This window comes from Budorcas taxicolor, chromosome 5 (assembly GCF_023091745.1).
Source record: "Budorcas taxicolor isolate Tak-1 chromosome 5, Takin1.1, whole genome shotgun sequence".
Classification (NCBI taxonomy): Eukaryota; Metazoa; Chordata; class Mammalia; order Artiodactyla; family Bovidae; genus Budorcas; species Budorcas taxicolor.
The window spans coordinates 41,955,461-41,973,163 of record NC_068914.1 but is presented as its reverse complement, the minus strand read 5'-3'; the positions used below and the strand labels follow the sequence as shown (position 1 = coordinate 41,973,163).

At 43.5% G+C, this 17,703-nt stretch overlaps 1 protein-coding gene across 1 annotated transcript in view; it reads right to left on the bottom strand.

The window, feature by feature from the left end:
• Nucleotides 1–17,144, bottom strand: part of FMN2 (formin 2) — a 359,973-nt gene extending 342,829 nt beyond the window's left edge. Inside the window, exon 1 of the mRNA XM_052639523.1 lies at nucleotides 15,836–17,144. Within this exon, the coding sequence (XP_052495483.1) occupies nucleotides 15,836–17,144 (1,309 nt within the window). The remainder of the gene's footprint in view (nucleotides 1–15,835) is intronic.
• Nucleotides 17,145–17,703: the final 559 nt, after the last annotated feature.

Sequence of the window (17,703 nt, the reverse complement as noted above, 5' to 3'; positions counted from 1 at the left end):
ATTTTTTTTAATAGTTTACTCTCTTGCCTTGTAGAGAATTACTGGAAAATATCCAGACTGAGGGCAGGGAGAATATTTAGGATCTCATTGTTGGATGATCTGTTCTAGCAAAAGTAGAGGCAATGGGAACAGAAATGACAAGCCTTATCAAAGAGAAAATTTTAGAGTAGAGAAAATGGAAGGCATGATTGATGTCAAGCTCAAGTATGGGGAGGTGGGAGAACCAAAGAGTACAGTAAGGCTGGATGCCATGCCTTGGTTGTGAACCTGGGAAGCAGGTGTTTAGAGGGTGGGGAAGAGAGTGAATATAGTTTTAGACTTGGTGACCCTCCAAGACCTGTGACAGTTCAGCAGGATGTGCCTAATGCAAGAGAGAGGGGCCAGAGGTGCAGACAGCTGTCCACTGGATCTAGATGGTGATGAAGCCAGAGGTGGTGGGCTCAGCTATTATCCTGAAGCAGATGGTACTGAAAATGATCTGTGAATTTAGAATCAAATGAGGCTCCTTAAAGATACCATCCAAGCCAGAGATAAAACGCTTCCAGTATCACTTCTTCACTTACATCACATTTTCACCCCAGAGACAAATATCTCTCCACCTCAATCATTGCAGTTTTTATTCAGTCTTATTTGCCCGCCAATAACACATCAGATCCAATGGAGTCAATAAATTTTTTAATTTTTCCAAAAATGAAATAAAGACACATCAAACCCTATATCCTGAAGAAACTGCCAGGATACTATCCAAACATTTTACACCCTGAAAGCCATTTAACCAAAAGAGCACTGCAAGCACAGTGAGATATAATTGCTGACCATGCTGGACAGCTGCAGAGGGTAACACCTCCCATGGAGAGATCACACCTCTCACTGCTCCCAGGAGGCAAGCACTGGTCTGTAGCTTTGAAAGATATTGGGTAGGGGATAATATGTATAATATATACATATTGTACAAAAGGAAAAATATGAAAATATGTACAAGTACATATTTCTAAAAGTCTATCTCTAATGTAACCTCATTGCTTGTATTACTCTTTTCAAAGTTAACACTTGCATGTTAATAATGAAGAGACTTATAGCTTACAAAACTGTCCTCAGAGTATTCAAATGCATTTATTTGGAATCCTGAAATAGTTCTAGTCCATTTTCTTCTTAATGAGCTTAAACAAGCTGCACTTCTTGAAGGCCAATAAAACTTTTTTTAACAGTAAAATACAGAGAAGCTCTCAAAACGTTTTATCTTTTAAGTCCTTAAGAAATTTTTCAAGTCAATGTAAACTTTTAAATAAAATACCATGGACTCATAAAAGTTATTTGAATAAGCGTATATAATACTAGGGAAAACTGAAAACAAAAACCAATATACTAGAGTATATTGAAATAAAAGAATTAGTAGTAGTACTTTTATTGAGAGGCTTAAACTAAAAGGAAAACTGCAAAGCCTATACAGCATTCAAGAATCAAAGACATAGTGTAGACAATGTATCTAAAAGGATTTACACAATGTATTTGTGCCAATATTAGAAAGACTCCATACACTGTAAATCCCTGGGTCATAATATTGTACAGCACAGCCTTCTCTTCTGGAGATTTCCATAAAACAGGTCCACCACCCACCACACCCACATTTACTACCTTGGTGTTCAAAGCACAAGGTCCTGAGTGCACATCAGATAGCAGCATTCCAACTCAAATCCCCTTTAGTAACATTTAACATTTGATCAAAACCATCAAGGTTTTACCACCAGCCAATGCCAAAAGCATCTTTACTCCATGGTATAAACGATCCTCCAGCATAGGGATTTTCTTCCACTCTAAAGGTAGTGAAGTTCTAAATATACAAAGTATCATTACTAGAAAAAAAAAGTTAGCTCTTAAAACTACAACTCGTATATGAATCAAAGAATCGAAGGATTGGATAAGACCTGGAAGCAGCCGCTTCCCAGCAGAATTACATTCACTTTTGCAACCTGGGAAACCTAAGAGGTTGGAAATTATCACTGGGGACTGCTCTGGTGGTGCAGTGGGTAAGAATCTGCCTGCCAAGGGAGGGAACACGGGTTCAGTCCCTCATCTGGGAAGATTTCACATGACATGGAGCAACCATGCCTGTGTGCCACAACTTCTGAGCCCCAATTCTAGAGTCCGAGAGCTGCAACTACTGAAGCCCACACGCCTAAAGCCTCTGCCCTGCAACCAGAAAGCCACCACAATGAGAAGTCTGAGCATCGCAGTGAAGAGCAGCCCCCACTCACCACCACTAGAGAAAGACCACACAAAGCAACGAAGAACCAGCACAGCCTTAAATAAGTAAATAAATAAACTAGTTAAAATTAAAAAAGAAATCTTTGCCCCATCTTACAGGAAATAGGTGGGACACTTACAAAGGGAGGACAATGGAAAGACTTCTCAGCCTGCACTCCTGCTGCAGCGCTGCTACTGTGTGTAAAGAAACAATTTAAGTGTCACAGAATTCTCCACACGTGCACTAGATCCCAGAGAACTACCATCAAGGACCATTCTGCCTGAAGTATAAAAAGAGATCGAAAGGAGTAAGGTTAAACATTTTAAAGCATAATTTTAAAACACAACAAAAGCTTAATGTTCTCAAGAAAGTACTCTATTCCCTGTGAAAATTAAAAAGGACTATTTTTGACCCATTGCAGCTCTGGCGTAACAGATAATAAAGCTACCAATAGGTCCAGGATATGCCGGACACTGGCTCAATCACAGAATAATGGTAGTCTTTTCCCATGTAATCAATGCCTAGAGAGATATCCTTGAAGGGAAGACACAAAAGCTTCCCTCTCTCTCACCCACAGTGGAGCAGGTGTCTAAGAACAACAATCCCTGGCATCCTCTGGTAGCATCCAATAACTGTTATTTCTTGTTCTTATCTTTCTGATGTTACAGTACCCTGCATTACTACCATTTCAAATTGACTAGAAGTTTTATTTTCTGTGTATTTATATATATAACATTCAAAAAAATCTCAAAAAGTTTTCAGTATATCCAATAACTTTATATTGGATATAAATTATATCCCACGAGTCAATTGGGAGTGAATGAAGATGGCAGAGGAACAAGACATGGAGCTCACCATCTCCCCAGAGATACATCAAAAATGTATCTACATGTGGAATGATTCTCACAGAACATCTACTAAATGCTGGCAATGGACCTCAGACCTCCACAAGGGCAAGAAAATCTCCATGCAACTGGGTAAGGCAAAAGAAAAGAAGAGAGAAAGGAATCAGGACAGGACCTGTGGCCCTGGGAGGGAGTTGTGAAAGAGGAAAGGTCTCCTTGCTGGCAGGGAGATCAGCTGGGACAGAGGAGGAGCTTTGGAGCCTTGGAAGACAGCATGGTGGCAGGTATGCAGAGGGCAAGCAGAGAGAGTCCTGCACGGTCAGGCAGTGCCAACTGGCATACCCTAGCCTCAAACGCTCGTACTAACGGGGCTTTGTACCGAGGCTCAAGCCTAGGGTCAGGCTTGGGGAGAGGGCTACAGTTGGCTGCACGAAGACAGCAAGCCAGCCCAAGGGCACTAGGGTGTGATGCACTACAACCAAGGGAGTTCAAGAAGAAGTCTTGGACCACCAAAGAGGCAAGGAACCACTTGCTGCAGGGCATGTGAAGAGAGGGTCGGGCCCACCATAGGAGTCTCTATCTCTGGACATGCTCTCAGGCATCAGGACGCCACCTACATGAGCTGCAGGGGCCGGCGTGAGCCACCACTGCCATGTAGGGTTCCAGAGGCAAGGACCACTGCCACCACAGAGGGTCCTGAGAGCAGATACAGGTTGCTACCCCCCATTTCTGGGAGCATGAGCAGCCCACCAACAACAAAGGTCCCATGATGTAGCACTGATCACTGTCCTCATCCCCCTAGTGCAGCCAGCCGCCTGTACCCAGGGACTGCCGATTGGGAGCCAGCTGCTGCCCCCACCTTCCCCAGGGCATGCCATGGGCCGTGCACCTGCGCACCCCTTATCAAGGGGCTAACAGCCAGCACATGCTGAAAAGAGAGACAGCAAGCATCCATACCAAAAACAGCCCTCACCCCTCCAAAAAATTAAACCCACACATGCTATGAAGGGATGCTCCCACATATACATAGTCCTCCAAGACTACAGTAGATTGGTTTCTCCTAAACTCACAGAGTAAGAGAAATATAAAAATGAAGAAGCAGAGGAACCACTCTTAGTTAAAAGATCAAGAGAATTCCCCTGAAAGATCAATGAAACAGACTTCTTCAGTCTAATAATGGAAGTAATGAAATACTGAAAGAATTAAGAAAGGCTATCAACAGAAATGCAGATAACTGTAAAAAGGAACTAGAAACTATAAGGAGGAGCCAAGAAAAATTAGAAAACTCATTTGCTGAGATGAAAACTGAGCTCATGACAATGAATAGCAGGATGACAAATACAGAAGAATAAGTGATCTGGAAGATAGAATAATGGAAATTACCCAATCAAAATAGCAGACAATTACCCAATCAAAATAGCAGACAGGAAGTCAAATGTAAAAAAAAAAAAGAAGAAGAAAGAAAGAAATATAAGAAACCTATGGGATAATATGGGCTTCCCTCTGCCACCACAGGGGGTCCTGAGAGCAGATGTGGGTTGCTCCTCCCACATTCCTGGGAGTACGAGCAGCCCACCAACAAGGGTCCGGTGACACAGCCCCAATCATTGTCCTCCTCTTCTGGTGCAGCCACCTACCTGCACAAAGGGACTGCCAACTGGGAGTCAACTGCTGCCCCCACCTTCCCTGGTGGCTCAGACAGTAAAGAATCCGCCTGTAATGCAGAAGACCTGGGTTTGATCCCTGGATTGGAAAATCCCCTAGAGAAAGACATGGCAACACACTCCAGTATTCTTGCCTGGAGAATCCCCATGGACAGAGGAGCCTGGTGGGCTACAGTCCATTGGGTTACAATGAATTGGGCATGACTGAGTGACTAAGTACAGCACAGCACATGGGATAATACAAAAAAGGGCAATCTACACATAACAGGCATTCCAAAAGGAGAAGAAAGAGAAAAGGGGATTGAAAACATATTTGAAGAAATAATGGCTGAAAGCTTCCCAAACCTAAAGAAGGAAACAGATATCCAGAACAGGAAGCACAGAGGGTCCCAAACAGACCACAAGACATAATAAAAATGGCAAAAGTTAAAGAGAGGATTCCAAACCCAGCAAGAGAAAAGCGAACAGCTAATTACAAGGGAACCTCCATAAGGCTATCAGCTGATTTCTCTATGGAAACACTGATAAAGTTTTCTGGAGAAAAGGGCGTAGCAAAATATATTCAAAGCCTTGAAAGAGAAAAGTCTGCAACCCACAATACTCTACACAGATTATCATGTAGAACAGAAAGAAATAAAGAATTTCTCAGACAAGCAAAAACTAAAAGAATACTATTCTAAAAGAAATATCAAAAGGTCATCTTTACATAAAAAAGAAGCAAGTATACATTTAAATCAGCCAGTATACAGATCAAAAGGGCTTCCCAGGTGGTGCTAGTGGTTAAAACAACCTGCCTGCCAATGCAAGAGATATAAGAGACCTGGGTTCAATCCCTGGGTTGGAAAGTTCCCTTGGAGTGCATGGCAACCCACACGAGAATTCATGCCTGGAGAATCCCATGGACACAGGAGACTGGCACGCTGCAGTCCATAGGGTCACATAGTTGAACATGATTGAAGCAACTTAGCACACACATACACACATAAAGGTCAAAAAGAAAAAGAAAAAACTATTTGTGAAAGCAATGATAACACAAGGAACAGCAAAAGGATAAACACAAAGATGTAAAAAAAGGACATCAAAATCATAAAATGTGACTAAGGAGAATAAGAATATGCATATTCTTTTCCCTAGAATGTGTTTGAGCCTCTATGACTATCAGTCTAAAGCAAGCAGATATAGGAAGGGGTTAACATACTTGAAGAACAGAGCAACCATAAATCAAAAACATACAATAGATTCAAAAAAAACAAAAAGGGAACACAAGTTAAAAGGAAATCATCAAACCACAAAAAGGAAAAGAAAAAGAAAAAAAAAAGGAAGAAGAAACAATCAACTGGAAAACAAGGTCTGAGATGGCAACAAATACATGTGTCACTAATTACCTTGAATGCTAATTGACTGAATGCTCCAATCAAAAGACACAGAGTGGCAGACAGGATTAAAAAAAAAAAAAAAAACAAGAGAGTATAATATGCAGCCTACAAGAGGACCAACTTAGGGCAAAGGACACACAGACTGAAAGTAAGAGGGTGGAAAAAGACATTTCAGGCAAATGGAAATGATAAGAAAGTGGGAGTTTCAATACTCATATCAGACAAAATGGACTTTAAAGACTACAAAGAAAGATAAAGGACACTACATACGGATAAAAGGATCAGTACGTGAAGAGGATAATACAGTCAGCATCTTATATGCACCTAATATGGGAGCACCCAAATACATAAAACAAATACTAACAAACAGAAAGGGAGAAATCAGTGGGAATACATTAATAGTAGACTGTAACCCGCAACTCATACCAATGGACACATCTTCCACACAGAGAATCAACAGGGCAACAGAGATCCTAAAGGTGTACATGGAACATTCTCTAGGATTGAGCACATCAGTTCAGTTCAGTTCAGTCGCTCAGTCGTATCCGACTCTTTGCGACTCCATGAATCGCAGCACGCCGGGCCTCCCTGTCCATCGCTAACTCCTGGAGTCTACCCAAACCCATGTCCATCGAGTCAGTGATGCCATCCAGTCATCTAATCCTCTGTTATCCCCTTCTCCTCCTGCCCCCAATCCTTTCCAGCATCAGGGTCCCTTCCAATGAATCAACTCTTCCCATGAGGTGGCCAAAGTATTGGAGTTTCAGCTTCAACATCAGTCCTTCCAATGAATATTCAGGACTGATCTCCTTTAGAAAGGACTGGTTGGATCTCCTTGCAGTCCAAGGGACTCTCAAGAGTCTTCGCCAACACCACAATTCAAAAGCATCAATTCTTTGGCACTCAGCTTTCTTCACAGTCCAACTCTCACATCCATACATGCCTACTAGAAAAATCATAGGCTTGACTAGACGGACCTTTGTTGGCAAAGTAATGTCTCTGCTTTTCAATATGCTATCTAGTTTGGTCATAACTTTCCTTCCAAGGAGTAAGCATCTTTTAATTTCATGGCTTCAATCACTATCTGCAGTGATTTTGGAGCCCCAAAAATTAAAGTCTGACACTGTTTCCACTGTTTCCCCTTCTATTTGCCATGAAGTGATGGGACCAGATGCCATGATCTTCGTTTTCTGAATGTTGAGCTTTAAGCCAACTTTTTCACTCTCCTCCTTCACTTTCATCAAGAGGCTTTTTAGTTCCTCTTCATACTAGGGCAAAAAACTTAGAAATTATTTCATGCATCTTCTCTGACCACAATGGCATGAAACTAGAAATCAACCACAGGAAAAGAAATAAGAAAAAAGTGACTACATGGAGACTAAACAACATGGTGTGACTAGAAGAGAAATGAAAGGCAAAGGAGAAAAGGAAAGATATACCCATTTGAATGCAGACTTCCAAAGAATAGCAAGGAGAGATAGAAAGCCCTCCTCAGTTATCAGTGCAAAGAAATAGAAGAAAACAATAGAATGGGAAAGACTAGAGATCTCTTCAAGAAAATTAGAGATACCAAAGGAACATTTCATGCAAAGATGGGCACAATTAAGGACAGAAATGGTATGGACCTAACAGAAGCAGAAGATATTATGAAGGCGTGGCAAGAATACACAGAAGAACTATACAAGTAAGATCTTCACAACCTAGATAATCACGATAGTGAATTCACACACCTAGAGCTAGACATCCTGGAATGTGAAGTCAGGTGGGCCTTACGAAGCATCACTACGAACAAAGTTAGTGGAGGTGATGGAATTCCAGTTGAGCTATTTCAAATCTTAAAAGATGATGCTGTAAAAGTGCTGCATTCAGTATGTCAGCAAATTTTGAAAACGCAGCAGTGGCCACGGGGCTGGAAAAGGTCAGTTTTCATTCCAATCCCAAAGAAAGGCAATGCCAAAGAATGCTCAAACTACCACACATTTGCACTCATCTCACATGCTAGCAAAATAATCCTCAAAATTCTCCAATAGTACGTGAACCATGAACTTCTAGTTGTTCAAACTGGATTTAGAAAAGGCAGAAGAACCAGAAATCAAACTGCCAGCATCTGTTGGATCATCAAAAAAGCAGAAGAGTTCCAGAAAAACATCTGCTTTATTGACTATGCCAAAGCCTTTGACTATGTAGACCACAAAAAACTCTGGGAAATTCGTAAAGAGATGGGAATACCTGACCACTTGACCAGCCTCTTGAGAAATATGTATGCAGGTCAGGAAGCAACAGCTAGAACTGAACACGGACAACAGACTGGTTCCAAATAGAGAGCAGAGTATGTCAAGGCTGTGTACTGTCACCCTGCTTTTTTAACTTATATGCAGAATACATCATGAGAAACACTGGCTAGATGAAGCACAAGCTGGGATCAAGACTGCCAGGAGAAATATCAATAACCTCAGGTATGCAGATGACACCACCCTGATGGCAGAAAGCAAAGAACTAAAGAGCCTCTTGATGAAAGTGAAGGAAGAGAGTGAAAAAGTTGGCTTAAAACTCAACATTCAGAAAATGAAGATCATGGCATCTGGTCCCATCACTTCATGGCAAATAGATGGGAGAAACAGTGGAAACAGTGACAGACTTTCTTTTTGGGGGCTCCAAAATCACTGTAGATAGTGACTGCAGCCATGAAATTAAAAGATGCTTGCTCCTTGGAAGAAAAGCTATGACCAACCTAGACAGCATAGTAAAGAGCAGAGACATTACTTTGCCAACAAAGGTACATCTAGTCAAAGCTATGGTTTTTCCAGTAGTCATGTATGGATGTGAGAGTTGAACTATAAAGAAAGCTGAGTGCTGAAGAATTGATGCTTTTGAATTGTGGTGTTGGCGAAGACTCTTGAGAGTCCCTTGGACTGCAAGGAGATCCAACCAGTCCATCCTAAAGGAAATCAGTCCTGAATATTCATTGGAAGGACTGATGTTGAAGCTGAAACTCCAATAATTTAGCCACCTCATGCGAAGAATAGACTCACTACAAAAGACCCTGATGCTGGGAAAGATTGAAGGTAGGAGGAGAAGGGGATGACAGAGGAAGAGGTGGTTGGATGGCATCACCAACTCAATGGACATGAGTTGGAATAAACTCCGGGAGTTGGCGATGGACAGGGAGGCCTGGCATGCTGCGGTTCATGGGGTCGCAAAGAGTCAGACATGACTGAGCGACTGAACTGAACTGAAACAACATGCTATTCAAAAACCAATGGGTCAACAGGAAAATCAAGAAGGAAATTACAAAGCAACAAGGTAGTACATACTAGATTCTTCCTAATGGTCCCTTAACGCTAAATTTCATTAACATCAGATTATTACTTAAAATGAAAAAGCAAGAATGAACAAAATTTTCCTCTTTTTTCAGTACCAATAAAATTTATATTTGGAAGCTTAGAGTTACTGCATTATCATTGATAGCAACAATAGTTGCTTGTGGGTTGATTTTAACTATCAACCCACAAAAATAGGAACAGATGTTCTCTCTACACAAATTCTATAGAAGTATCATTCTATCTTCACTACTGATTCAATCATATGTATGTGTGCTCAGTCATGTGCAACTCTTTGGAAGCCTCTGGACTGTAGCCCACCAGGCTCCCCTGTCCATGGGATTTTTCAGGCAAGAATACTGGAGTGGGTTGCTATTTCCTATTTCCTCCTACAAGGGATCTTCCTGACTCAGGGATCGAATCTGTGGCTCCTGTGGCTCCTGCATTGCAGGCAGATTCTTTACCATTGAGCCATCAAGGAAACCTACATATACCTCATTGAAAATGACTTAATTTCAACCACCCAAAAATGCTAGTAGTCTTCCAGGCTAAATCCAACTCTTTATTTACCAATAGGAGGCCTAGACACCAAAAAAAAAAAAAAAAGGTCAACTGGTATTCATAAAGGCCTCAGTATGCTCAGTGCCCATCTTACTTACTGGCAGAGAGCGGATGTGGCATAGGTATTCGACGGATAGAAGAGGATGATGAATGGATGGAATCAGGCAAGCAGACAAGGAGAAAAGAAAAGCAGAAAGAAGTGAAAACGAAGCCCCAAAGATTCCCTATATCCAAGAAGCATATGTGATATGATACAGACAGAAGTACAGAGACATGGAGATGACTGCCAGTCACACCAGCTGGGGCAGACACAAAAGAGGAAATGGGAACTCAAGCAGCTTTTCCAGATACTAAGTAAAGAGCGACAATAGTGTGTTACAAGAGCGTAAACACTGCTAGACAAAGGCGCAAAGTAAGGAAAATGAAATGCACATTCATAGAACAGTAAGCTGATTAACTCCACTAAAGCAGAGAGTTTCTGAAGGAAACCATGGGAGGTAAAGGCTGCAAAGCAAGGCAGGTAAATACTGTGTCTCCTCCACCCACTCCCCGCTTTAAACATCAGTACCTCCTGCTAATCACACAGTCATACCCCCATCATGTGCTTTCCTTCTCCAAACCCCCAAGAAAACCAAAATTTCTGATAAAGTGACAAAAAGGGTTACAATCACAGAAAATGAAAAAGAGAGGGGAAGAAACCTGATATATAAACAATTTGAAAAAAAACAAACCCTTGACTAGAAATATTAATTTTCAACTAGCAACTGATTATATCCTTACCAGAGTTTGTATATGATTTCAGAGTGGTTTTTATTTCACAAATATGGGTTGGACTACTTTGAACCATATAGCCATTAAGGCAATAAACTAGGACAGGAAAGTAAATAGCACCAACTGTCTGCTTCTATGTGCCAGGCAGAGTTGTAGGGACTTGACAAACACTATTTCATTAAATCCTAATATTATTCATTTGGGATTATTCCTCCACTTTCATACATATCAGAAAAAGTTACTTAAGAGTGACCTAACTGTACATTGAGCTACAATACAGAGTTACCTGGAGTAGCAGTAATTAGTAACTACTGTTGCCATCACCCAAGGTGTGTGTTCAGCACCTTTTTAATAGGACCAGAAGGAAATATGGCTATAAATGCACCCGCTCAAGGTCAAATACACATGGCTTGTATCCAAATGCCTAAATGCATGAAAAGCCACGCCAGTCATTAAAACCCATCACTGAAGCTATTGGGGTGCTTTACTTCAATCCAAACCATGACCTTAAAGGAACAATGAGAAAGTGTGTTTTAAGCCAAACTAAAATGACTTGAGAATAGTGTTCCCAGTCCCAGCTTATACTGCCGAATCATATTCAGAGATATGAGACCCAGTAAGGCAATCCACTCCAGTACTATTGCCTGGAAAATCCCATGGACAGAGGAGCTTGGTAGGCTACAGTCCATGGGGTTGCAAAGAGCCGGACACGACTGAGCAACTTCACTAAGGCAAGATACAGAGGAAAGGACCACATTCTTGTAAAACCCTTCCCTGTTGTAGTAACATTGATGCATTATACACAAAAGGGTTGATTCCTGACCATCACACATTTATTGGACGATGACTGGACATCTACACTCTGTCAGATACTACTGCTGAATATAAGACTGCTCCCGGCCCTAAACATTCACAGTCTAATAACCTAACAAGCTGCATGAGAAAGTCTGTACTCCTAGAGTGAGTCCTCCTACTTTGATATAAAAATCAAGATAGCCTTTAGAAAAGCTACAGTGAGAAAAGCTACACAATCTAAATTGTAAAGCCCAGGCCCTTAACTGACTAGCTAGTGCTCCAAAAGCTCACTGACACACTTCATTTTATTTTATTCATGTTAATAACAGATCTGATTTTCTAAGTACCGATCCTGAATCGGTCACTGACCAGCTTAATGCCCCCTGAAGCAAGTTACTTCACATGCCTGACCCTGGTTTGCTCACTGAGAAAACACTGTCATAAGGATTAAAGATAATTATGCAATGCACCAACACACAGCCTTGCATTTAGAAGTGCAACAAATATAGCAAACATCATAATTATGGGATGTATAAACCAATAACAAACTGACCAGAAACATCAAATTAGAAGCAATGGGGGGTGGGGGACAAGGGACCAAAGATAGCTCTACGAATCAATAGCTGACAGAAGTAAAAAGTTAAGAAAACCAGGTAGACACAAAACTTCAGAAACAGCCAACTAGAGTCACCAGACAATTACACTTCAATAGCAGCTGACGGCAACACCAATGATTTCACAGAATGAAACCATGATGGCCTAAAGATGACATTAAGCCATTTAAAACACATGAACCATTAAGTCCACATGTTTTAAAAAAAGACAGATAAGCACATAATTAAATGACTTTGGAAAGATTTCTATAAAAAGTGATTTAGCATCACCAACTTAACATTTCATATGCCTAAACTTTAACTGTAAAATTCTATTCACAAGCTTCTGCTTAAATATAGCATGTGCAAAGGAATCTCTTAAATTTCATAGCAATTTTTCTACTAAACACTGAAAAAGATGTTTTTTCAAACTAACTGTGAATTTTCAGTCCAATGGCTTAAGACATCATCAGCTCCTGAATACCTAAAACAAGATAAAGTCTTGGTCCCCTTTATTGCTAAATGCTGTTTTATCAGCAACAAAACACAAACATGTGCCATGCAGATCTCTCTTCACTTGAATTTTCTCCCCACATTTGGAAGGCAGTAAGAAGAAAAACATCTGTTCCTTTCTGCAGAGCTGACAACCCTCATTCTATGGTTTAAAAATAAAAGATGTTCATGGAGGCTTATAGATCTATCACCTGCTTCAAAGGCAGCTGGCAATTACTTGATCCAAAGACATGCAAATTAAAGCCAGAAAACAATTTCCCTGAGGACAATGCTAGTCCTCGCCAAAGCTCTAGTAATTTCCAAGACACCCATAAAATACTAGAGGATGGTAAAGAATCAAAGAAAAGGCAGATGACAAGAAAACAGACAACAGCTGAGGAACAGAGGCCTGTGTCACTCTGGATTCCCTGGATTCACCACAGGGAAGCTTCCAGGAGAGCTGTCTGGAGAAAGCCTGCTTCACTGACCAGCAATCACCCTGTATCTAGCCCAGGAAGGCCAGATGCTCAACAATGAAAGGAGTTCACCATATTAATAACAGAAACTGGAAAATATTGTAAGTGAAGGCCTTAAACACCATAATATTTTTTTAAGTTTTTTGTCTATATGATGCCTTACAGTGCTGAACATCCAAAAATGACTAATAAGCAAGAACATTCAGACTAGAATCAGTAGACTCAGCTATTTTTGGCTCAGCCTCTGAAAGAATTACAGTGTGACCTTGAAAAAGTTTCATCTCTTTGTTTACCTCCATGTGACCACCAGCTACAAGATTAGGTTAAACCTACCAATTCTTTTTTTTTTTAAGAAAGTGAATGGGTGAGATAAATATACAGAAACTGCTATCCAAATAACCAATGGCTACTGACCACCTACATCCAAGCATCAAATATAAAGCACTGCCCCGTATGTATCACCTTCTGTGGAATCTAATATATGACACAGATGAACTTACCTGTGAAACCGGAACAGACTCACAGAGAACAGATTTGAGGTCGCCAAGCAGGAAGGGGTTGAGATGGAGTGAGAGGTTGGGGTTGGCAGATGTAAGCTATTACATACAGAATGGATAAATAAGAAGGTCTACTACATAGCACAGAGAACCATACTAAATATCCTGGTATAAACTATATAGAAAAGAACATTCAAAAGAATGTATATAGTGACTGGACAACAAAACATATATATATATATGTATAACTGAGTCACTTTGCTGTATGGCAGAAATTAATACAACATTAAAAACCAACTATATTTCAATTAAAAAATAAAATAAAGGTGATGCCCATATTAAAGCAACTAACTACACAGTAAAAAAATTCTGCTTGGAGGTCAATAAAACCCACTTACCTCCTGAACAGGAATCCTGCTAAGAGTCCCAAATTTCAAATCTGGAAATACTTAGAACATTTAAATGAAATGCTAGCTCCAAGAATACCTCTTTTATTTTCCTTAAGGAAAACAAAACTTTAACCTGGGGTTGAAGGGTCCTATGATCTTCAGGACTCAGATCAACCCTCCTATGAATTCCTTTCTCTTCATCCCTTGCCAAGACAGTAAGTCACTGCACACTTGATACACCCAAAGTACTATATCTCTGTGTGTTCCTGTGCTCTTAGTCAGTGAGCCATGGAAAGGCAGGACTAGGATTTAATGATCTTTGTGTATCACTCAACACTTAACATATTGTCTAGCACAATATGGCTGCCCTGTGTATATGTGTGTGTATATATATATATACATACATATATATGCTAAATGAAGGAAATGTATTTTTCATCTAATATTCACTTGGAAATGAATATTTCCAAATTCTAAAGATTCTTGGAAGAACAATATTAATGAATGGTAATCTTAACTATGGAGATACTTTCATTTTTAGAAAAACAATATATGAAATGAATGTTACCTACATAAGGAGGAAATAATTTCTCACCAACATTAAATTCACAAAAATTAACTAAAGAACTTTCCGATCCTCTTCCTTTAAAATCAGTCTTTTGGGGGTTTTTATGCTTGTGTTTTGTTTTGTTTACAATTTATCTAGTGAATATCAGACTATAAACATTCCTAACTTAACCTACAAAATAACAGAAAAGGAAAAGTTAAAAAGGGAGAGCAAGTAAAACATGGAGGAGGCCACTCTTAACTAGAAAAATCTATAAATATAAAATTAAGAGAGTCCACAGATGAAACTAAACTGTGGTCAATACAAGCTAGTACAAAAAGTGAATATTTACCTAAAGGGTGAGGCAGCCGTGTTCATTAAGAAACATAATCTACTGTTTTACAGATAACCTATTTACTAAAGTAATATAAGATTTATTAAAGAATATAAGATTTTAAGCTTTTCAAATTATCTTTGATGTTTTTAATATTTCAAATACTTATCACAATCTACCAAGACTTGCATAAATTCTCATTTTCTCCTGTTTCTTAAATTCTTACACTCAGCTATTTAATAATTAAGAAAAATTAGTAAGCATGAAATAAGCTGACACTCTTACCAGCAGAAAGGCCCTGGGATCTAACCAAGGATGAATTCACTGCACTATTGGACATTCACCACGGTGAGCTGACCCTTGGACTGGCCCTGAAGCATCCACAGCAGACGCTGGGAAGGTACCAGCAGCATCCTGGGTGCTCTTGGTCTGCTCACCATCAGTCTCCAAGCCACACCCTGTCTAAGTCAGGCCATGAAAACAAATGTAAATGATCCCTAATACTCTAGATCACTCTGCATTAATTTTCTGAAAGCATGTATGAGATTTGGTCGTGTCAGCAAACAGGCGTGACCACCTAAGTTCCCTAAGGCGTCCACTCTGATCACCGAGAGAAACTCCGCATCACACGGCGCACACAGGCGGGTACATCAGAGCAGCCCTAGAATAGATGATGTGTCACAGGGCTGTGAGCAACCTCCTTATTTTTAATGCTGTGGGAGGAGGACGGAAAGAGAAGGATGGCTTTGCAAACGGTGCCAAAAAGGGGTTGATCTGCCTGGCGTGACCCGGGATATTTTGGAGAAGTGGACACAGTGGCCCTTTTTCTAGATGACTTAGACACGACTAAGTTGCTCCCTTTAATTCTCTGTATGCAAATCGAAGCGTTTCTGAGGGGCAGGTGCCCAGGGCCCCGAGCCCAGGGCTCACCTGCGAACACACCCTGGAGGCCGCCTGCCCCGCGCTGCACCAGGTGCGCCGAGACCCCCTCCCCGGGAGCACGGCCCAGCTCCGCAGTCCAGTCGGCCGAGCGGCTGCGGCCCGCGCGGGGCTTCCTAGCCGGGGCAGCGGCGGGGGCCGCGGTGGCTCCGGAATCGCGGCCCACGGAGGACTCCGGGCGTCTCTGGACCCGGGGGCTGTGGCTGGGGGACGGAGACGGGGAGGGCCCTGGCGAGCTGAGCTGCCGGGTGGTGGTCCTGACATAACAGGGCGCCAGGAGCGGGCGGGCCCGGGGGCGGCGCGGGCTGTGAGCTGGACTGCGTGGCGGGGAGGCGGTCACGGGGACGACAGGCTTCGGCGCGCCCTCCTCGCGCGTCGCCCCTGGCGTGCGTGGGGCCTCTCCCGCCGCCAGGCCACACTCCACCCCCGGAGAGTCTCGGGGCGCGTCCTCGAAGGCGTCCTCCTCGCCTTCCTCGTCCGTGTCCGCTGCCCCTCGTTCCCCCGGAACCAACTCAGGAGACGCGAAGGCGGTGGCTGCTGGCGGCTCTGTGGCCGCGGGCCTGTCGGGGGGCGCAGACAGCGCCGCTTCGGCGCTGGGGCCCGGTGGGGGTCGGTCCAGGCCCGGCAGGGCCCCAGGCAGAGGGGCGGTGGAGGGGGGCGACACCGGGGGCGACTCGGGGCCCGGGGACTGCTGCTGCAGTTGCTGGAGGCGGATCGCCTGCTGGATGTCCGAGAGCAAGTCCTCCTGCTCCGCGGCCGAGTGAAAACTGTAGAGGTCTGTGTCTGAGCCCGAGCTGGTCCTTTGTCCATCCTGCGCCCCCGCCGCGGTCTCCGAATACTCGGCCACTGCCGGGCCGCCGACCCTGGCCAAGCTGGGACCCCCGGGACGCGTCACCTCGAAAGGATCCGCACATTCGGTATCCGACAGGCCCGTCTCATCAGCTGAGAGGCTGAGGTCTGGGGTTTTGGTAACCAGAGAGTGGGCGCTGTCCAGCTCGCCGGCCTGCAGGGCCTGGGGGTCCAGCACATCCTCACGAGAGCCGCCGGTACCTCGGCCCTTGGACAGGGTCTTCCGGATGCGCAGGTTGGAGAACACCGAGGCCCTGGGGTCCGACCGGCTCTTCTTCCGGCCCGGCTCCGCGCCGCCGCCCCCTTTTCCGTGCCGGCCTGGCGCCTTCTTGCCCCCGCCCGCCTTCTTTGTGCCCTCGGCCTCGCGGGGCACAGCGGCGTCCTCACCACCGCCGCCTCCATGCGGGACATCGCCCGCGCTTCTCTTCGGCTTCGCGTCCTGGTTCCCCATGCTGCCGCCGCCGCCGCTGCGGGCGGTCAGGCCATGCCAACCCCTGGGCCCGGCAGCGCCGGGCTCCCGGCGAGTCGCGCGGCGGCCGCACCGCTAGGCGGATGGAGGATGTCCGCGCACCTGCCGCGCTTCGCACAACGCGCCGAGGCTGCGCCCGCCCGCGCGTGGCTGAACGCGCGCACGGGGCACCGCCAATGACCGGGCGGGACGCACAAGGCCCCACCCCTCCCGCCCCATGACCCCGCCCCATCGGCTCTAGGCCCGGTCCCTCGGCCCTGCCCCTCCTCCGCTGAAACGCCAAGAGCGCCCCTCAGTCTGGGGACCTAACTGCCGCCAGAGTCCATTTCCTGGTCCCCGCCAAACAGCTTGGCAGCTGAAAGATCCACGCTGAGAAAATAAAAATAAAAATTTTAAAGAGGAAAAAAGGAAGCCACATTCCAGTTTAGTGGTGCAGTAATACCAAAGCAACATACTGTACTTCCAACCTGCCTGAAGAAGCATGGTTCTTTGATAAATATTGGTTGAGTAGGTTGGTCTTTTCTTCAGTAACTGATCATCT